At 42.0% G+C, this 22,918-nt stretch overlaps 1 protein-coding gene across 8 annotated transcripts in view; it reads left to right on the plus strand.

Moving 5' to 3' along the window:
* Positions 1-22,918, plus strand: part of TRERF1 (transcriptional regulating factor 1) — a 98,752-nt gene that overhangs the window by 63,779 nt on the left and 12,055 nt on the right. For 3 of the 8 annotated variants that reach the window (XM_086878479.1, XM_086878480.1, XM_023922781.2), the window contains 6 exons: positions 5,067-5,164; positions 14,547-16,187; positions 16,791-16,840; positions 17,621-17,771; positions 18,697-18,945; positions 22,364-22,733. In XM_086878479.1, the coding sequence (XP_086734605.1) occupies positions 14,814-16,187; positions 16,791-16,840; positions 17,621-17,771; positions 18,697-18,945; positions 22,364-22,733 (2,194 nt within the window). In that variant the 5' untranslated portion in view covers positions 5,067-5,164; positions 14,547-14,813. The remainder of the gene's footprint in view (positions 1-5,066; positions 5,165-14,546; positions 16,188-16,790; positions 16,841-17,620; positions 17,772-18,696; positions 18,946-22,363; positions 22,734-22,918) is intronic. The other 5 variants (XM_086878481.1, XM_023922782.2, XM_086878483.1 and 2 more) reach the window with 3 other exon arrangements.

A 22,918-nucleotide genomic window follows, 5' to 3' on the forward strand; every position in this document is an offset into this window, starting at 1 on the left:
CCAAGGAGACGAGCATAGGAGAGCTGTGAAGGGGAATGTTGGGTTCTGCTGCAGCTCTGGGGCTCTTGTACTGCCAGCTGCTCTCCAAATTCAGTAAGGAGAGGACAAGAGGTGGTTATGTGGTATGAGATGTAGGAGGATTTTCTTCTGGATGGGCCAGGCTGAGCCCTGCTCGAGGGAGCTGGGTTTGCGTTCCGGTCAGTGCCAGAGAGCAGGCGCTTGGTGCAGCTGCCGAGGCAGGCACCTCCCGGGTCATGCCGTGGTGTAACTGGTGCTCTTCTCTTGTGTGAGCACCCATTTGCTTTGTGTGACAGGGATGAAGCTAACCAGCAGCTCAAGTCAAAGACAATTTAAACATAATCTCACGTTGTACTGTATGTGTTTCCTGAAGCCTTGGACCCTACATGTGAAAAACTAATAAATTTTGGAATTTGTAATCTATCTGTGGAATAGCATCTCACCTGTAAGATGCTCTGTTTGTCTAAGCCATTTTCTCTGAAAATAAATGTCATGCAGTATTCCTGAAGCATTTCAAAGATGCAGAAATGAGCACATAAGAATAATTATGCATGCACAGAGAATCCTGTCCTTAGAAGAGAATTTGAATTCCTGGAGTTTTTCTCAGAAGGTGCAAACAAGAAGCTGAACATGGACCAGGGAAAGGGAACAAATTCATGAGGCTGATGATTAAGAGAGGACTTCCAGCATCTGAGGAGAGGCTCTGCTTAGATATAGTTGTGGTAGCTGAAGTAATGGTATGTGATTGATGATGATAATTCTGGTACTGGTAACTATTTCGTTGCTGATATAGCCACTTGATATTACAGTCTTTGTTGGTACAGCTTGTTTAATACACATACTCTGTTGTTCTTATGTTTCTTATCTTACGATGGCTAACTTTTCCCTTTCCTGCTCCAAAACTAATGAAACACTATTTTATTATAACCAAGCAATTTAGATAAGAAGATGCTCTTTGATACTAACCCTAACCCCCCCCACCCCGCCCCTTTGGTATATTCTCACAATCATGTTTTGGATGCTCTGGTGATCTGCAGGAAGTCTAGGAAGTCTGAGTTCCAGTTGTAACACCTTGGTTAAGTTCTTAATGTCAAATGATACAGACATTAATGCCATTTAAGTAAATCATACAATCACAGGATCAGAGAATGGTTTGGGTTGGAAGGGACCTCGAAGATCATCCAGTTCCAGCCTGTCTGCCATGGTGTCTTGGGGTGACTTTATGATACAGCATCCCCTATTGTCTGCTCTGTGCCCAGACACGAGTGCTGTACCTCTGAGCTCGAGGGGGGAGTTCCTCGGTGCGCAGTTGGTGTGCAGTGCTCACTGACTCCCCCGTGTTCCCTCTGCTGTGCTGTCCAGCATGCATACAGGGAGTCCTTTGCATTTTAGCATTTTAGCAGGACACTTCCCACTAAACCAGGTTGCTCAGAGCTCCATCCAGGAGCTGGCTTTGAACACTTTCAGGGGTGGGGAAGCCACAAATTACTGGGGCAACCTGTTCCGGTGCCTCACTATGCTCACAGAAAAGGATTTCTTCCCAATATCTAATCTAAAACTACTCACTTTCAGTTAGAAACCACTCCTCCTGTCCTATCACTAAATTTGCTTTGTGAAGACTTCTGCAGGACTAATTCAGCTTTCATCTATAAATCTTCCTCTCGTGTGTTGCAAGAGCATGCAAGCATGCAGAAACTTTGATTTTTCTTTAGCGTAAGACGACTGGAAAAAATCCCAAATCTGTCTTTGGTGTGATGCCTAGAGTTCTACTGCTATCCTCCATTTTGTTCCTGGGTAAATACCTACTTTAACTTGCAGTGTGAAGCTTTGCTGATCAATATGTTACAAGCATAGCAAAGTTCAAGAAATTACCTTCATTTCTATCTTGAGATGAGAAATTGATTCAGCTGCATTCTCTTTCTGCTAATTCATCCGTGCTTTACATTCCCATAAAAGGTATTACGTGCTCCTTATTTTCCAGCAGCGTCATCAGTCCTAATGAAGGGAGAAGACTGAAAATTTATATTGTGTATATGGGATAGCTGATCTCTGACTTAGCTCTTAATTTGTAAATTTTGCTGTAAGCTCCACTTCTCAGCTTCTCCTTACTGTGCTTTGTTTGTGTGCAAAATCTAAGGGCTGGGATGAAAGCAAAACTGAAGAATATGGCAAAGGAATATAAAGTTAGATTGCTTTCTGATCTAAACCTCAAAAAATGAGATGGTGATTAAAATTCAATGGAAAGAATTAAAATGTCATGTGTAAATTTGATGTACATCTGCAGTGATTGTTCCTGCATTAATTATGTTGGGACTGTTTTCAGTATTTATCAGCCATCAGTTCTCTGCCTCTGGCTCTAAACGGCCCAGAGTTTTACTTTTTAACTGTGTTATTACCTATGAGACCTTTGTACGTCTCTGGTAGTTTCTGTAGCCCTACATAGGGGTGGTATTGTAATTCTAATGATAAAAGTGATATAGTGGGAAAAGCAGCCAGAGCAAATATGAAAAACAGGAAAGGGCTTTCCTGGGTATTTCAGTTGTTGTTTTCCCTAGTGTCCATCAGCCTGGCCTCTGTAGGAAACTATCAGGAATGGTTTATCTGCACAATATTTTGGCATTTAGGCTTAATAGTAGCATCATTTGTTCAGAACAGATGGATAAATGACCAAGAAAGCAAAACTATATATTGTGACTTTGGTCATGGTTCATAATTTAGCAGGTTTTTTTAAAGTTAAATTTAAACATATTGGCAGGTTCTAAATACCTGTGTTAAACTGAGGCAAAAAATCCCACCATTTTCCCTCTTGGCTCCACTGATGTCAATCTCAGGTTTTCTCCATGTGTTAGGGTATTTTTTCTTACAATCAAATAGTACTCAATTTTTAGTCAACTATAAGATTCAATATGCCTCTTATAAACCTAGAGGTATTTAAATAGCTGCACGAAAACCAAGACATATAAAGCATTAAGAAGATGCAAGTCTGTTAAAACCTTATTTCAACAAAGATTCTTGGATTCACTTAGAAAAGTTGTGAGCAGACAGGATGCAAGTGGGTGATGAATGGTTTGTGTTCGGGGACATGTAGCTTTTAGGGTCATGTTTGTTGCAAGACATGGGTGCACACAGGTTACTGGGGCTCAACATGATAATGTTGTAATCAAAAACTCACTTAGATCCAAGAAAATCCATGTGATGCTACCAGCATTTACCATCAGCTGAGGTGTTCTGTTAAAGAAAGACGTTTTAGGCAGGTCAGGCTTGGTAGGGGGCTCCGCTGTCTCTCATGGTGCATGCTTTGGTAGGTTGATGTCTGGATTGAGCTCTGCTGTTTCCTGTGGGCCTGGGGGGAAGATGAAGGGGGAAGCAGAGACTGGTGCAGGACAAGGGAGTTGTTTGGGTTCTTCTCCCCCCCCTTTCAGGATAACTAAGGGAGGGCACTTGTTCTGTGCAAGGATCTGCTGGACTTGGGCGGTGGCTTCTTGCTGTATGTGGCACCATCACAGTGCTTGGGACCCTCTATCAGAGATTCTAAAAGAATAATTTTAACAAGTGAATGTAGCGTGACAGTGAGAGGAAGTAAATGTTGGTTGCTGTCACTGAGGTTATCTGTGATCATTTCTACATTTTCTTCTTACTCCTGGAATGACTTTCCATAACCCAGCAGGGTTCAATGCAGATGAAGCGTTTTCCACTGGTATCAGTGAGCTGTGAATTGCACCCCAAGTTTCACGGAATCATAGAATAGTATTTCAGGCCCGTTTCACAGAATCATAGAATACCAGGTTAGAAGGCACCTCAAGAATCATCTGTTCCAGTCTGGAAGACCTTGCATGTTCTTGTTTTAATCCATAAGGTTCTTGTTAGCCCACCCTTCCAGCCTATTCAGGTCTTCCTGCAGAGTGACTCTTCCTTCTCAAGCATCTGCTGCCCCGTTCAGTTTGGTGTCACTGGCAAACTTTATCAGGATACATTTGATTCTGTCTTCCAGACCGCTTATGAACATATTAAAAAGCACTGGGTTCAGTGTTGGGGGACTGCATTTGTGTCGCTTTGCCCTTGGTAAATCTATGCTGGGTTTTCCCAGTCGCATGCTTCCTGTGATTTGTGATAACCCCCTGCAGGATTTGTTCTGTAACTTTCCCCAGGGACTGAAGTATGGCTGATGGGCCTGTAATTTCTCGGGTCCCTCTTTAAGCTATTCTTGTAGATGGGGTGGCATTAGCTGCCCTTCAGTCTTTTGGGATGTCCCCCTATCCCCATGACTTCTCAAAGATCATGTAGAGTGGCCTCACAGTGATTTCAGCTAACCTTCTTAACACCGTCAGGTGCTGAAGGCCTTCCCTCAAAGCCATCCAGGCAGCAGCATTGACAAAAAAAAAAAAATATGTTGTTTTCATTGAGGTAATTTAAGATGCCTTGTCTAGATACCTCTTCTCCCCTGGGTGACAGCCTGATTGTATCTCCCACATCTTTGACTTTCATTAATCCCTCCCTTCCTGGTTGCTGTACCTGCACTTGTTTGTGTGATACCTGTCATGTAGGTTGCAAGCTCTGGGCCAGCAAATCTCTTTTCAGGGAGAGCATTCACCCTGTCTCTGGGTTCTGTCAAAGCTGCATGAGGTGCTGTGAAATCTTTATGGTCTCGGCAATAGTGGCAAAATGTTATTTTATTTATTGCATCAACACAACCCACTCCTCATTTTGCAGTAGGCACCAAGCTGAGTAAGAAGAAAAGATTCAGTTACTTCTATTTCAGTCTGTAATTTGAAGGTCTGTGGATGTATCAATCGCAGAGATGTGACAACGAAGCAATCTCTCACAGTCAATAAGGGAAAGGGGTTCTTGGTTGTTCTTTAAAGGAGTTGGAGTGCTGATAGTTGCCTTCTGCCATAGGGACTTAAAAGATAGAGTAACCTAGAGAAGTTAGGTTTTTGTTGCAATAGGAAGCTCATTGTCAAAAATCTGCTCATGCTTTGGGGCAAGCTGGTGCTGGGAGATAGTCACATGTGGGGAAAATTTAATTTCCATTCTTTTGCTTTGTTTAGATACGTCACTTTGAGATCACAGAATGAAAGCAGCATGAAATGTTATGGCAAAGACAGCACAAGAAGATACAAGAATCTCACAGATCCTCAAAAATCAGGTAATGTCAGAGCATCGTATGTACAGTTTTCTGAAGGCTGTTTTGTTTAATAAGGTTCAGTGCTTTTTGACAATTTTTCAAAATGTGGGCTTTTGTGTCCCTGTGAGTTTATTGATGGACTTCTCAAATCTGGTTAGTTGTGTGGTGGCTGGGTATCTACTAAAATATTATTTTGTGTTCCACAATATGTATGACACAGGAGATATACACACATTTATATCTTAAAGGACTACTTTGGCTATATTGTCTCATACAAGCAAAATGACATTAATTTAAGAAAGAAAGAAGCAGCAACCATAGTGGTCGGGTTTTTTTAGCCATTGGATTTGACTTTGCTCCACTGCTAGGCACCAACATGGTTATTTTAGAGGGATGGACTTTTCAGAGGGTCCTGCAGCTGCATTTCTCAAAATCTCTCCTTTGGGGGAGACACCAGGCTCAAAATAGCTGTTCCCTCCCCACTGAAAGCTTAGCCATATGCTATTTTCCACATACTACTACTTGTGCTTGGTTTTTTTGATTGTTTATCTGTCTCAGGATGTTTCCTTCTTGCCTGTTTTTGCAAATCCTAGCATATGTTCTTTGACTGTTTCAAAGTATTTCCAGTTACAGAAAAAGGCAATCACATTATACTCTGCAGAGCATAAACACCACAGAGGTCAGGAAGAAACTGCTTAAGTGCATTACAAGGGTGCTCACCTAAACTAAACTTGGAGGTTTATCATGGCTGTGACCACAGCAATAGCTGATGGATTAATGTTTGAAAATTTCCCCCGCTCCCCCAAATCACAGCACTGACAGAGGCTGTAGTGCAGCCACATACAGCAACTGAATGAGGTCTGACCTCTCTGTCCTAAGTTCTTTTCATGTTTGCAGAACCAGGATCTTGCTGGGGAATAACAAATGGCTCAGTTCTCAGTAATAGAAGTAAACTAAAAAATGGAGCTGAAGACAATTTTGATGATAGGTGTTTATTTTCCAGGAAGTGTTCGGAGAGTATTGCCCTTGATGTAAGACTCTGCAGAAGGGACAGCAGTTTGTCTCAACTAAGCAGTCAGTAAACCCAGGTTAGCTGAAGAGATTTCAAATCAAGTTTCACTTGATCTAGTATGCATTAAAGTACCAGCAAATATTAAAAATATTTTAAGATAAAACTCTTGTGTTTGTCACAGGTGATCAGCCCCTTTAGTTAGTGATGTCTTTGGTATGCTTTTTAGTCATTTAGTCACAGAATATGCAATTCAAGTGCCCTTCTGGCCTTAAGTCAAGGCTTGTATTTTATTTTTATTTCTAATCAGTATTGTGAGGAGAGGAGATCACATCATTTTATGTTTGTCATTTTTGTGAAGTAATGTGATACCTGCTTCTGTTGCAGTTCTCCAAACCCTTCAGAGTACCTTAAAATTGTGACACCAATTCACCAACAACAAAGATAATCAAATTTGTTGAAGCAACCTTCTTTGTTTCTTTGGGATCCATGAAATTGTATCTTCCTTAAACTAAATTCAGCTAATGGCTTTATTTAGAAATCAGCCTCCTCTTCTTGAATAACCAGAATTCTGCTAGTTTGGGGAAAAAAAAAAACATTGTCATTAGATTGCCAGTGCCTCAGAATGAATTTCTACATAGATCAAAACAAGAGGAAGATGTTTCTGATTGTTTGTCTTTCTTCTCCCCCTCTTCTAGAGACTTTCCTGAGATGAACAACTGTTGTTTTTCCTGTAGGGTTTGTTGGGTTTTGTATTTGGTTTTTGGGGTTGTTTATTTTTTGGCTGCCTTTTTTTAAACTTCATCGAAGTAGAGAAGTTGCTCGGTTCCTCTCCCAGTACCATCGTTGTTCTCCCCTCCCCCAAGTCCAATGTGTTTTTTATTAAACTGAATTAGGACATTCTAGTCTCTCTTAAGAGTGGAAATGGGAACAGCTTAAATGAGCAGCCAAATGAGACTCAGCAGCCTTTCCAACTGCACTGCAGAAGCTTAGCTGCAAAAGAGAATCATCATTTTTGAAGGATTTGTGCTACTGTTGAAGAACTACCGGCATTAATATTAAAAAGCAGCTAATCTGTTTTTCCTTTTCCATTTTAAGAGTATGTAGCTTTCTTACTATGCTTGCTATAAAAATCAGTCTACTAAATATTTTGCTTCCTTTCAGTCCTCTTCCCTTTTGTAATTCCTCTATTTGCATTCTTTCTCATATACTGAAGTGGGTTTTTTGTTGTTGGTTTTGCCGAAAAACGTCAGCCTCTGGGTTTAAATGCAGATACAAGTGTGGGTTTGAGATCTCTGCCATTCAAAACCAGCCAAAACTGAAGTGAAGCAGAAACCACAAGAGCAATTGTATCTAGGATTGGGATTAAAAGGTTTTCATCCCTAAAATTGTTTGTCCTTGAGGTAACTGTAGAAAATTTTTGGTCCTTGAAATCCATATTGCTACTTCGGTGTTAGTTCTAACTGCAACAGTCATGAGCCTGATATCTTCTGACCCTTATTTTAAATCTCTGCCTCTCTTTATTGCTATATCAGATGTCTTCAGGATTTCTATAGATACTTTTTCTAAAAAAATGGTCTTTGAGTTAGGGTCTCACCTCTCTGTCCCTTTTCTTCTCTGATGGCCCACCCAACCATCTTGCCTGGTACTGGAAGTTATTCATTCTCTTTGAGTACTGTGCTGCTTTTTTTCACAGGCTTATTTTCTTCACCAAGGGGAAAAAAAAAAAGGAGCAGGGGGTTGAACTCCGGCTGCATGAAAAGTTAGGAGGGCAAACCTGGTATCTAAACAGGGTTCAAGAGCACAGGGGTCTCTGATATATGCCTGTCTGACTCCTAATTCCGTGCTTCTCAGCCTTCCAGCATTACTCTGGTCTGAAGATGTAAGGGCAGTGCCAGCTTCATACCTGAGAGCTGTGTGTGCAGTGCAGGTGGGTCTGTTCTTGGGTAGCACTCCCTTGATTTTTAAAGCTGCTTCTCCGGGTGGGGTCACAGTGGTGTAGTGGCCAGCAGAAAACAGTGGCTGGGCTGCTGGTAGCACTGGTGCTAGCAGAATGCAGGCTGTCAGGGAAGGAACTGCTGTTTATTCCTGTGTCTATCCTAAAGGAAATCAGAGAGCAAGATGATGTGAATGACGGCTGTCTTGGTTTAGGAATATCTTGGCAGGAGATCTGACAGTTCTGAATAACAAAGCAGGTCAATAAAAAAAATTCCCATAAAAAAGGCTAAAAAATTAATAAGAGAAACAGTGGTTTGTTCTATGGAAGCTAAGTAGGGGAAAACTTTAAATGAAAGAAGGGAGAGAGAAGTGGATTTCATATCACCTGAAGTTACGAATGAGGCTTATATTCCAGTGGCAAAGACAGTCACTCAAGAGAGCCCTGTCAGCCTGTGTGACTGAGGGGTGGTAATGCACGATTAAACCATGAGAACACATAGCAATGACACATTTCTAAGTGGCCTTAAGTGTTATAAAACACAGTTTAGGCTGCTAAGGGTGGTGGTTAACTTGGCTTTAATGACGTTTTGCCATCCCCGAGGGAGGGACACGAGGAGGGGTGGTGCCCAGCAAATGAGTATCTGCTGATGCTGTCACTTGCAGGTAGCTGTAGATAACTCTGTCCTGCAAAAGCTGGTGGAACATGGAGGGATGTGGGCTTTTTTGCCATCTTATCCAGTCCTCTTTTTTTCAGGCTAGTAATTAATTTATAAAAGCATGTAGATTTTTAGCTTAAAGGGACAGCTGAAAATAAGTTGGACATAAGCTTGAAAATAAGCTTGAAATAAGTTGGACAAACTGTAGGATCCAATTCTGTTTTGATACACAGCCATGAAGCCTACTGAGATGGGTTAGATTAGTGCTGTAATAACTTTGCAGCCTTTTAGTGAGTCTGCTTTCTTCAGCATTTGCTCTTGTACAGTCTTTTGTCATCCCTCTCCATTAACTCAGTTCTGAAACTGGCTCTGGCTGACATTCAGCCCTGGTTTTACAGCACACACCCAGCCCAACTTTTATGCATCGACTTATTTGTAGTGGCTGTCTCTTTCTGAAATTCATGTGAATTCAGGCAGTTCAATTGTGTGACTGTCATTTGATCTGTAATTTTACTCGAGTTGAAAAATTCTGCGGGTTTTGGCTTCTGTGGTGTGGAGTCAGAAGTGTTTATTTTATATAACTATCATCTTGGTATTTCATTGCTTGTTGTCTTCTCTAAGTTGATAGAATGGCCTGGGTTGGAAGGGATCTTAAAGGCCATCTAGTTTCAACCCCTTGGATGTCAGCAGGGACACCTTCCACTAGACCAGGCTGCTCAGAATGCCATCCAACCTTACACACTTCCGAAGATGGGACATCCACAACTTCTCTGGACAGTCTGTTCCAGTGCCTTGTCACCCTCGCAGTAAAGAATTTCTTCCTAATATCTAATCTAAACCTGCTCTCTTCCAGTTCAAAGCCATTCCCCCTTGTCCTGTCACTACAGGCTCTTGTAAAAAGTCTCTCTCCATCGTTCTTGTAGGCTCCCTTCAGGTGCTGGAAGGCCACAATTAGATCACTGCAAAGCCTTTTCTCCTCCAGGCTGAACAATCCCAGTTCTCTCAGCCTTACCTCATAGGAGAGGTGCTTCTTCCCTCTGATCTTCTTGGTTCCCTCCTCTGGATTTGCTCCCAACAGGTCCATGTCCTTCCTGTGCCGGACCCTGCAGCTGCTTCTAGCTCTACAGTGAAATACTTTACAAAGGAGAAAAACTGGATCACCTTTATTGAAGACTGATATTTTCTTCCACTTCCACTAGTTTACCAGAATTAAGTTATGGCATGTTTCCTGGAGAGACTATTTGTATTGCTTTTCAGTTACTTGTGTTTGAAGAGAGAGACAGCTGGAGTGTGTAAAGGCATTTCAGCCAGCTTGGTGGGCCCCTGGCTTTCAGTCTGGTGAATGGAGCTGTGCAAGTTGCAGTGGATCTTGTCAAAATGATGAGAAAAGGGTTGAAGCAAACCCTTGTCTCTTTTGAAATCAATTGAACTACCATTAGCATGAGTCCAAATTTCATCCATAAACTTAAGTAGGGTATTTCTCTTTCTAGGCAGCCTACAGAAATGATTCTGTCTGTTGGCATTTGTTTTCATGTTTCTTTGTAATGATTGCCTAATTGGGATGTATCTGTAATGTCAGAAACGTAATAGGTTAAGTAGCATAAATGACTGCTAGGAAGAGAAAAAACACACAACTGCAGAACCATTGTTGCTTTAAACTCCTACCAGTTCAGTTGTTCAGTTTAACCATTTAGTAGTCAGAGCTGTTGTGGTAAATGGCAGTGATGGGTGTTTAGGCATTAGTGCTAAACACAAAGGAGAAAAAGCTTTTCCTTTTGCTTAAATGGAAATCATTCAGTATGCTGCTAATGGCTTCTCAGTTGGCCAGAGACTAACTTTGGCGCCCCTGAGCCTTAATGATGTTGTTACAGACTTTGGTTTTAATCTGACAAGAAATGTATACTGTTAGCATTTTGTTAAAGCTGATAGCAAATGCTGTGTATACAGCATCAAGCCCTTGAATTTAAGCATTTAGTTCAAGTACTAAAAAAAATTTTGTATCTAAGGGACTGGTTGATTACTGATTATGCTTTTATCAATGTGCATATCTGGGTTTTTTTCCTATTACCTGAAGGTAGAAGAACAATGCCTTTTAAACATTTGCATTTTTTCCCTCCAGATCAGTGATGCCTTTGAAAGGAATGTTTTCATCTTTCTTATGTTTTTATTTGGGGGGAGGGGAGATGGTTGTTTGAAAACAATGCCATTTTTTTCAACTGTAATTCTCATAGTGACTAAGCTTTCCAGTCTTTTTGTGACTTGATTGGTATTTTAATGTAATACCCCTTACAGTTTTTTTCAGCTTTATTATGAATGTTTCTGTATGACTCCGATGATAACTCTGTAATCTAACCAACAGCAGCATGTCTCACCTCTTAAACCAGAGCTGAGTTGAGGATGCTAGAGCTGCTGGAGAGGAAATGTTAATGAACCATTTTAAATTTTACTTTTTTTTTTTATTCTGGAGAGGGGAAGATGGGTGTTTGTGTTAATGCCACAGATATAAAACCTCTTGGCTCTTTCAAGTGTCCTGAGATCTGTGACAGGTAACCCCCAAGTGAAAGGGTACAGTAAGTGGAATTTGTCAGATGCCCAAGGGACAGCACTTTTTGTGGTGACTACACACTAGCTGTGGCTGCTGGTACAGTCCACAGCATCTGCCACCATGGTGCTCCTGCCTGTGGGAAGAGAAGGGGTCAGTGGCCTGGTTGGTCTCTTGATACATTTTTGTAATGAAATCAGGTTGTTTGCTACCTTACATCTCTTACTGTGAGACGTTTGTTCTCCCTCACTGGTTTGTATTGTTTCTTGTCCTTTGACTAATACTTGTCACTTCAGACTTTAATAAGAGGGGCCAAACTCAAGGAACTTGGTATAAATTACAGCTAGCTCTGTTAATAGGTGAAATGGGACATAGCTCCTATGCAAAAGGTGTATCTGTAGATCCAGTAGTACTGTTTTTATGGGGAGATGTGTTCTGAGCATCTTGACTGAGCTGCTTTAACTTGGCAGGTATAAAAGGAGATGCACATTACCTCTCTTCCTTTAAACGTTGATGGCCTTTCAGTGTGAAACACCACACAGTGTTTATTTTTATGCCCTTTTAATGTTTTGTGGAGGGTTTGTTTAGTTTCCCTTCATAATTTTTAATAGGAAGTCTTTGAAGTTCGGTTGTGGATGAAAAATCCTGTTGGCAGCCTGACTATTCATTGTTGACTCCTATCTTCTTTAATTGTTCATCTATAAAAATCTGGAAGGGAGTGTGTTCAGAGAAACTGTGAAGCAATGTATATTTCTGGAAAGGGGAAATAAACTTGCAATTATTCTCAGCTATTATTTGTCACGTGAAGATGTTACATACTAATGGTTGCAGATGGTTTACACAAAAACTATACACACTGCAAACCCTCTTCATTGGGAGCTATGGCTTTCTGTTATACATTATGCTAGAATGGAAAAGGTTTTTTTCTGCCTGCAGCTATGTACTACCCGTATTCGCTGTTGCTAGCACAAACTCTCCTTAATATGCATCCAGCAATGGTTAAAATTTTCTCCATTGGTGACTTCATACTTATCCACGTAGATGGAGGATTCTTCTAAGGATAAAAAGGTAAGGACATCAGTGTACAGGAGTCTTTGGTGGAGAGCACTGCAGTTAAAAAATCAGATATGAAGCAGGCAGAGTTAAGGTTTTTGGTTTAATATTTCTGTGTTCTTGTTCAAGTTCAGGATCTGCTTTTATTTAAAAATGTATTTATGAGTGCATAAGCATGCTGTACCTCTGTGCATATGTGTGACTGTAGACACAGTGATTGCTTCATTTTTTGGAGTAGTAAAACAATCCTATCGTGTGCTTATGTATTTTTTATTCTTTGTAAACAGTACAGACATCTGTAAAATATTATTTGAATTACAGTTCATACAGTAAAAATTATAACAGGCTGCATTCTGTATAAATTTGCCTGTTAAAATCACGCAACACAAAGAAGGAAGGGTGAGGAGGTAGAACAGAAGTCAGAGTTAAGCATTCCTGATGTAAGGTGACTGGTCAGAAAAGATTTAAATGGACTGGTTTGGTCTTAGCAGACATACCCCAGGTCAGTCAGCCTCACCTGCCTGGAAAGGTGATGAACCAGCTCATCCTGGATGTCAGCTCTAAGGGTGTGGAAGAAAAGGTTATCAGGAGTAGTCAACCAAGGAGAAATAATAGCTTGATCTATCTGATAGCCTTCTGTGATGGAATGTCTGGCTGCATGGGTAGATGAGGGGAGAGCAGTGCCTACCTTGACTTGAGCAAGGCTTTTGACACTGTTTCCCGTAACATCCTCATAGGTAAGCTCAGGAAGTGTGGGTTAGATGAGTGAGGTGGATTGAGAACTGGCTGAAGGGATGGTCCCAGATTTGTGGACAGTGGTGCAGAGCCTGATTGCAGGTCCATTGCTAGTGGTGTTTCCTAGGGGCCAGTACCTGGTCCAGCCTTGTTCAACTTATTTCTCAGTGATGTGAATGAAGGGACAGAATGTACTCTCAGCAAGTTTGTTCCTGATACAAAACTGGGACGAGTGTCTGATTTTCCAGAAACTTGTGTAGCTATTCAGCAAGAGCTGGACAGGCTGGAGAGGATCTTAATGAAGTTCCATGAAGGCAGGTGCAGGGTCCTGCACTGTGGAAGAATAACCCCCCCAAACTAACACAGGGGGCTCAGCTGCTGGGAAGCAGCTCTGTGGAGAAGAACATGGGAGTCTGGTGGACAACAAGCTGTCCATGAGCCAACAGTGCCCTTATGGCCAAGGAGGCCAAAGGCATCCAGGGGAGCATGAGGAGGAACATTGCTAGCAGGTCAAGAGAGGTGATCCTGCCTCTATTTTGCCTTAGTGGAGCCTCATCTGAAGTGCTGTGTCCAGTTCTGGGCTCTCTAGTAATAAAGGCAAGGAAGTACTGGAAAGAGTTCAGTGAAGGGCTGTGGAGGTGATAAGGGGGCTGGAGCATCTCTTCTGAGGAGAGGCTGTTTAGCCTGGAGAAGAGAACATGGGATTTTATCAGTGCATGGAAATACCTTAAGGGCAGGTGTCAGGAAGATGGAACCAGGCTTTTTTTTTTTTTTTTTTTTTTTTTTTTTTTTTTTTTTTTTTTTTTTCAGTGGTGCCCAGCAACAGAACAAGGGGCAATGGGCACAAACTGAAACACAGGAAGTTCCATCTAAATATGATCCATGCATCCTTACCTTGAGGGTGTCAGAGCACTGGAACAGGCTGCACAGAGAGGCTATGGAGTCTCCTTCTCTGGAGATAAGCACAGGTGAACTTGCTTTAGAAGGGGATTGAAGAGATGATCTGCAGAGGTCCTTTCCAACCCCAGCTAGTCTGAGATTTTGTGAGTATGACTTGTGTAGTGGTTAGGTTCGCTAATTCGAGTTTCCCGGCCAACACACCAAATAATGTGCAAATTATGTCAAACCACCACACTTGGCTTGATAGTCAACTGTCCGACTAAAACCGTGAGAGCACAGTACATGGCTGACTAAAACTGCTTGAATGTTTATATACTTTAGGGGAAAAGACAGTTTTGAAGAATAAGCTTTTATTGGTTTGGCAGAATGATTTTATCAGAGCACTAGGGGAGAGGCAGGATAATAGGATGAGATGAAGTAATCTAACTGCTCTGAAATAGCCCAGCTGCTACAATTTTGCATCTGATTATGTATTTCAAACTAGAAGATTTTACAGTTTCCTTTGAGGCAATAACAATAACAGTTTATGGAAAGAGCCAGCACTTACCTTGTCTTTCTCTTACTCTGCAGGTGCTTGGCACACCGAACTTACTGATCTGTGTAGGATTTGTGCTGTGGTCCATTTATTGAAGATGTGAAACAACATCAAGTCTGAGATTGGAATTACTGACAGACTGGAGGAAATTTTAGTCCTTGTGATGCACATGGACATGCTGAATTATAAGTAATTCTAGTTTCTCCTCCCCTCCCCTCCCTTCCCCTCACTCAGCTATCTCAGGGTTCATAGAGATTTCAATGGTTTGTGTGCCTGTAAGTTTGGAACAGAAGTGACCAAAAATGGGGGACCAGCAATTGTATAAAACTAATCATACTGCCAACAACAATGAGAACTTGTACTACGAACAGCACCAAATGAACTCCCTTCCATCTCTAAATCACAGCTATGGGACATCTGTTATGGATGCTCCCCAGGCGTCCCCCCTCTCCCCTCCATTTCCCCAAGATTCAAGGGACAGTATAGCTTTGCCTGTAGGTTCAAAAAGTCTTGGGTCAATGGATACATCTAGACAAACCAGTTGGACACATTCTGGCTCAGGAAACCATGTCACAGCGAGGAATAGTTTGAATAATCAAAGCTCAATGTGGAGCCCCCTCGGGCAGGGGGAGTCCCATGACGGATACCAATATTCTTACTCCCAACCCAGTGAAAACCGATCACAAAAAATTACCAGTGGGGTCCTGCACAAATTGGACTCCTTTACACAAGTATTTGCTAACCAAAATCTGAGAATTCAAGTCAACAACATGGCTCAGGTTCTTCACACCGAGTCTTCAATGGTGGATAATTCCGGTGACAGTGCACTCAGGCAGCTGCTGTCCCAGAAGCCGGCGGTCGAGCAGCAACCCGTAACTTCCTCCGTACAAAGATACCAACCAGTGCCACAGCAAACACACCAGAATTTTGCAAGCACACAGCAAAAGCAACAAATGCAAGTCATGCAGCACCAACAGTTGTACTACGACTACCAGCAGCACTTATCACAGATGCAGATGCATTCTGCGTTCCAGCAGGGACAGGCGCACGTTCCGCAAATGCAGTCCCAGCAGCTCCTACCGCAGCAGATGCAGCACTTGCAGCAGCCTCAGTACTACGCTCAGCCCCAGCAGGGACACCAGCGGCTCTCGATCCAGGACATCCAGCAGCAGCAGCCAGCTCGGCAGCAGCGGCAGTGTCCAGTGCAGATCGCTCAGTATTACCAAACACAACCTGTCATGCAGCAGTTACAGCAGCAGCAGCAGCAGATGCAACTGCCGCTTCCTCCGTATCACAGGGAACCCGATCCAAAGACTATGCATGAACCACACCAGTACTCTCAGGATCCCAGTCATCCTGTGCAGCTTATCCAGTTGGGAGCAGTGCCTCAGTATTGCTTCCAAGATCCCCACGAACAGTACAGGCACTTGTACCCCCAGAGTTTACTGCAGCAGCAGCAGCAAGATCAGCAGAAGCAATACCTGAGTGAGAGCAGAGTGCCATCCCTGAACTCCCACATTGGCCTCACTCCACCAGATACCGCCGAGGATCCCTCACGGCAGGAGATTAATTCTGCAGGTAATGCTGTCCCTCATCGAACTCTTTTGCTACCTTCGGGAGTTCATCTGAACAACAAAAGCTCTCAGCAAGACTCTCCCAGTACCACATGGCCTCAGGTAAGTGTTATTTTAGATCCATGCCCAGCCAAATTTGTTTGCAGAAAAGTAGCGAAGTGTGGAAACTAAGCGGTTTCGGCAGAGGCAGAAGGTTAGGATGTGAGCTGTGGCCATCTCTGGGATGGAGAACTACTGGGAAACTTCATTACCAGACTTTTGTCTACAGCTCTGGGTTGGCCTGGGGCCAGGCTGGCAGCAGGATAAAAGTGTTGCTGCAAGGCTGCTGCTTTCCTTGTGAGAGGCTTTGGGAAGATCTGCCTTGGTTTCGGGAAGGAGGGACCAAGTTAAAACCAAGCCTTCCTGCTAATTTTTCAGCACTGCAGGCTCAGTTGTTCAGGAGCAGTTAGTCAGCTCTGTTTGCAGAAGTAGTGATTCTGAGTCAAAGCAAAGGCCTCAAACGGTAGGTGAGTGAAGAAAAGTTGAACTAGCAGTGCTCACAGGGGCAGATTTCATGTCTGGCTCTCAACTCAGAGGCTTCTAGTAGTAGTAAAATTGTATGCAAAATGCAGACTTAATTCTGCGCGGAACTTCATTTATACAATATTTCCTGAAAAATTATGTTCTCAACTTTTTCCCCTCTTTTCCATTCTCCTGTTTTGGTAGCAGGTGCAACTGTCAGATGGCAGACTGCAGCCACTGTCCCCAGAACAAAGGTATTTTTAAAATATTCTTTTTTGTCTTTCTAATTAAATATGAGAAATGCAAAGGAGATCTGTATTTAGAGGGAAAAGCATACAGTCTGGATGTGTAATAATTGTTGCTCTTCTAGAAACACCTTTAGTTTTGTGCTTTGTGATTTTAAGTTTGTATGATTTCCAGTATCTCCCCATAGCAATAGGGATCAAATCTTCATCAAATAAATGCTTTGTTTTTATTTAAAAAAAGCAACCAAACAGGGAGGGAACTAAAAAAAAAGAAAACAAACAGGAAGGGAACCAAAGAAAAACCAAAAGCAGAGGAGCTCCAGTGTTGTATTTATATGAAAAGGGATAGTGTAGTCTGGATTTGTATCTTTGGCGGCAGAGATCTTCTGTTTGTTCCTTAAGGTCTCTCCTTTGAAGGGTCAAGGTGTTCATCAGCATGGTTGCCTACTGTAAATTAGAGGCATTGTGTCCAAGTGCTTGTTAACTGCTGTCACAAGGGGGGAAATGCAGGTCTGTCATAGTAGATCTCATGGGTCTCAGGTTTTCTGTATTGATGAGCATGTCCTGCTCAAAACTTCCCTTTTCCCCATCTTGGGAGCAGCTGATCTAGGTTATTTGCCACGTATTCTACAGCAGTCACCACGTGCTTACTTGCTACTTCATTACCATATAGCTGTAAAATTTTATTAACTTCCCTGATTAAAAAAGCTCCCTCTGCAACAAAGGGAACATGCCAAACTAATGTTTTTTCTTCTGTTCCACGCTTTAAAAAAATGAAAATAAAAACAGTGGCCAAAACAGAGAAACACTTCCTGAGAGACCTGATGCGAAGAACAAGCTAATGTGTTCAATATGCTTGAAGGAATTTAAGAGTTTGCCTGCTCTAAATGGTCACATGAGGTCACACGGAGGAGTAAGAGCATCTCCTAACTTCAAACAGGTAGCAGTCCATTTGACTTCAGTATTTGGCACAATCTTTTTGTGTTGATGTTTGCTTGCTTTGCCATGCTTTGCTTTGCTGTCAAAACTTGTCCTTCTCAGCACTGTTTTATGTCATACCCCATGGAAGTGGAAATGCACATAATTCTGTTAGTTTGTAGGCCATAAGTCTTGTTTTGAAGACAGAGGCAGTGGTGGAGGACAGATCAGTGTTTGTCCTTCTGTTTCTCTGCACGTTACAGAACACGTACCAAGTCACGTCAGGAGTGTCTAATTTTTTTCCTCCTCGTGTTTGTTTATTATATTAGAAATACCAGGAACATCAAGTCTTCCTTATTTTCATTTGAACTACTTGGATGACTAAGGAATATTTATTGGAAGCCTTCCCAGGCTTTAACTGGAGGAACAGAATTGTTGAATCTTTGACAGCTTTCTTCCAAAGTGTTTTACTTGTATAGGTATCAACAAATACCAAACCAAAAATGTGTTTTAATTGTTCTGAATAAAAATAACTTGCCTTGTCAGTCAGTCTTTATCCTGATATTTTAGAAATTCTGTCCTAACAGGGAATACCTACCATAGGAAGGCAAAGAGCTACCAGAGTTCCGCAGTTTGTGTTTTTTAGTTGGATAATGGAGAATTCTGTGTTTGTAGTGATAAAAAGAGACACGTTTGTCTCCCCTCCTGCAAGTTACCTTGTACAGATGTTTCAGGTCATTATTTGTCACCAAGACCGAATCCTATGTAGGAGTCACAGATAACCTGCAGACTTCATTTGAGGCAAAGAAAGTCCCACGAAGGAACACTGTCGTGTGTTTTGTAACCCTGGCCACTTCTTTTCAGCCACGGTGCACACGTTGCGTAGTGCATCGATCCAGAAGCAGCGCTCCCTCACTCAGGCTGAAAGCCTTTAATTGTCTGTGCAGGATGAAGGAGAGAAACCACCACAGCAGCCGCTGTCTAAAGAGGTGGATGGCCTCGCGCCCATCGTCATGCCAGTGTCTGTCCCTGTAAAGCTTCTGTCACCTGAGCCCAGCACGCAGCCCTCTGCCAGCACTGCCACAGTCACAGACAAGCCTGCCAACTCTGTGTCAGATGACGAGATGCCCGTTCTCGTGAAGATGACTTACTCTCCACCGTGCAGTCCAAAAATGGCCAACCCCTGCTCATCCTCTGTGAGTGCTGTGTTTCTTGCCACTAACTGTCCTGTGCTTGTTAAATCCCTTTGCTTGTAGTGTTGCTGCTTTCTAAAACATCTGTATTTTAGAATATTTTCTGGAATCTTTATGATTCCTAATAAATAAAATAAAATCCTGTAGCATAAGAGCATTTTTTCCTCAATCATTTGAAAATATTAATTTTCCTTTGCTGAGGAATCAAGATCTTAGTTGAAAACAAATAATTTGAAATTGGAATGTGATATTCTTTCATCCCACTAGAACAAAGGGATTTACTATCTTTTTACTGGTTTTGTTTTTCCCTTTTCAGGCTGCTTCATTGTTACATTATTGCTTAAAATTGGCAGTTTTATTTCTTCCTGTTTTCTGAAGTCAGATATATGTGCTTCTCATTTCAGCTAAAGAGAGCGCAGTGCTTAGAGTGTGTGCTCTAAGCAATATGAAATTCGGAGTTTTGCAGTGAAGTAATTTTTTCCCTTTCTCCCTGCATGCATCAACTCTAAGGGTTAATCACTGGGATTTCTGATACAGGAAAAATAGCTTTGGTTAATGCTTTCATTTTGCTTATAAAACTGAAATGGTCAGGCAGCATGAGGAATTGATGAGTGCTTGAATGAGATGTGAGAATGGTCATTATTATTTTCCTGAAGGAGTCCTGGAGCAAGCAATATTTATTTCATGTTCCGGTGTAGAAATGGATTCTGCTCATTCCTTCAAATCCATTTTGGCAGACTACGCCATGATAAGGGATTACTGGGGAGTATAAGTACTGTATGGTATTATCTGTACAATGCAGAGAAAATATCCTTGTGATATTTTTTGATTTTCCTTCTCCATGCAAGCCTGATGGACAAATGAGGGATCAGCATATTATACCAGCATGGGCGACTCCTTACAATATCCACTCCTGACTCTTCATGCAGACATACCCACTAATTAAAAAAAAATATATATAATCTATACATGTATGTGTTAAATCTTTCTTCTCTTCAAGACAGAGGTTTTACATATAAACTTCCACTTTACTGTGAAAGCCGTCATTTCACAATACTTAGTAACTCAGCAGTAGAATTTTTCATTTCTATTTCTAGTTCCACTAAAGAATAGGGACAGTCTTTTCTGAATCCTCAAGCTCTGAGTGGGAGATCTTCTCTAGAGACACCAGAGTAGGTGGCTTGGGCTTGTGTATTTCTGCAACGTATGTAAAGTGACTGTGATTAAATCTGCCAGTGTTTGGCGAAATGCACATTCACTCCCTCAAAATTATGCTTGTGGTCTTTGTTCTTGCACAAGAAAACCAAACTCACACAGTTCCCTCTCTGGACCCTATCTTTTTATATAAGCAGTAGCATTGGAAACATTAAAAGATCAAAAGATTCACAGTTTCCTTCTCTTCTCTAAAAAGATTGTGCCATTGGAGAGAGATTTTTTTTTTTTAATACCAAAGAACTGAAGCTGTGTTGCATTTATTTATACCATGCTCTGAGCTGTCTAGAAGAGCTCCCACAAAACTCATGGAATCAGTAAACTGAAACAGCAAAAAAGGAACTAAATATTCAGCAAGGCTACAGGATGGTAAGCTGAGGCTAGCAGTCAAGTGAGGTCCATCAGGGTCTGTCCAGAGTGAATCTGTCAAGGTGCAGCAGCAGGGCACAAAAGTATGCATTCTGGATGGGAGTCAGTTATTAGAACTTCAGAAAAGTAGGGTGATTCTTCAGGGATGGTTCTGCACTGAGAGCCTATGGACACCACTATCTCCTTTACTGCTCAGTGTGACCTTTTTGGAAAGCAGTGTTGGCATAGGTATGCTCTAGGTGAAGCAGTGTAGGAGATGGAGGTGTTTAGGACTTTCTGAAGATGTTGCATTGCTTTGCTTTACACTTGTGAGAAGGGAATACCAGCTCTTTGACACTTGGAAAGCAGAAGAAAATGAGCCCTTAATCAAAGACTTGGATCTGGCCTTCTGGGTCTCTTTTTTAGGTTTTGGGTTGTTTGGATTTTTTTCCTTGAGTTTAGGGGTTTTTCTCTCTTTCTGCTTTATGAACGCTAAATGTTCACCATCTTGATGGACTTTATCTGTCATTCCAGATAACTTCCACTGCTCTGAATGTCCATTATCAAAAAAATAATCCTCTGCAAAGCTGCATTTTCTTCCCTGTAGAAGCAAGACTCTTCCAAAACTAATTTTTTTTTCAGAGAAAAAATGTCAACAGCTGTTGGAGAGGATGCAGCCATGATCTAACAAAGAGGACAGGACCTCTGTAATCAAAAACATTTCCTCAAGCTGGAACTTATTAACATAAGGGATAAAGGGTGACAGTGCTAATGCTTGTTTAACATGATTTTTATTGGGTGAATGTGATTCTCAAGAACCACCCGTGGTGTAAAGATGTATGTTGTCTAAACATACATTTTAGTAATTTGTTTTATGTAGTCATAGAACTTACCAGAAGATGCAGACATTCTGGAGTAACACAAGTCAAAATTTTCTTCTGCTTCCCAAATTTTTTCTAAAGATGGCCTACAGCCTAAATACCTAAAAGCAGTACATTTAATAATACTGTGTTCATCTACCAGCTTTTGTGTGTTCTTAAAGCACAACCTGAGGATCTGTTTGTTCCCACCTTATCCCCACTCCTCCAAGAAATTCCGATTCCAGGTTTGCATAAATTCTGTGCCTTCTGCTTCTGTATACTCTAGGGATTTGTTATTAAATTATTTTGAACATTCGAATTCTAGGCATGTTAACAGTGTGTGAACCTCCCAAGTGGTCATCTACTACCCTTTTTTCTCCAAGGAAAGAGGAGAGTTAAGTTCAAGATTTGTTGCAGCTGGACTGTAATCAAGCTGATGGGAATGTAGTGATAAGAGGCAAAGAATTTGAATTTATTACATTTTTCTTCCTTTCCTACTGCTGAGTACTGCAGTAATTTCACTGAGCTCATGTGTCCTTCCTGGTCTCACTAAATAAATGCATTAGAAAACCTCTCATATAAAGTTTCTAGTAAACTGTGACTGGGTAATGAAGTATCTCCCACCAGTGCAAACACAAGTGCCCAGAGTGTCTGGGTAGTAATGAAGAAGGCTATGGGAGACTCATGGTCTGGGAGAGCAGTTCCCTGCACTTTCTAAAGCTGACAGCAGCCTCTCCATGCCTGCCTCTGTGGCTCAGCCCTATCTTGACCCAGAGAGATTGCTGCTGGAGGTGAAGGGTGATTTGTCCTGGTTTTTCTCACTCCCCTGAGGTTTCCAGGTAGTGCCAGATACTGCACTGGCCAGGGTTATTACAGTGGTACCTGAATAACTGCCTGGCGGTAACATCTTTTCTGGGGCCATTGCCCAGAGCTGTAGAGGATTGTGCGCAAACCACATTTAAGCATGCCTGGATAATAAGATTCTCTGTGTTTTCATTTAGGAAACTAGCAAAAAACCTCATCCAAGTGCTGTAAAATTGGAAGAAAATTTCAAACCGTTGCAGGACAAGAAGAAGTATCGGCACAGACCCGAACCTCTCTTCATACCTCCTCCTTCCTTCAACCTCAGCATGTCCCACTCCGGTGCCACTCTGTACCAGAGTCAGCTTCGTTCTCCCCGTGTTCTGGGCGATCACCTGCTGGACCGGACACATGAGCTGCCCCCCTACACTCCACCACCCATGCTCAGTCCCGTCCGGCAAGGGTCTGGTCTCTTCAGCAGTGTTCTCACTTCTTCTCACAGCACATCACATGCTCAGCTGCCACTTACTCCACTGACACCCACTCCACGGGTGCTCCTGTGCCGGTCTAGTAAGTATTGCATTTACAGAGCAGCAGTACAAAGGCAAGACCACCGTCCTCTCTTCTCATGTCACATTGAAACATTGACACGCATGATTTTGTGTGTCCTCACATGCATGGCCAGTTCTGCTACTTCACAGGAAAAGTCCACTTTATGTCCATTTTATATATATTAAGTCCATACATACTTCACA

Source organism: Cyanistes caeruleus, chromosome 2 (genome assembly GCF_971803275.1).
Source record: "Cyanistes caeruleus chromosome 2, bCyaCae1.hap1.1, whole genome shotgun sequence".
Classification (NCBI taxonomy): Eukaryota; Metazoa; Chordata; class Aves; order Passeriformes; family Paridae; genus Cyanistes; species Cyanistes caeruleus.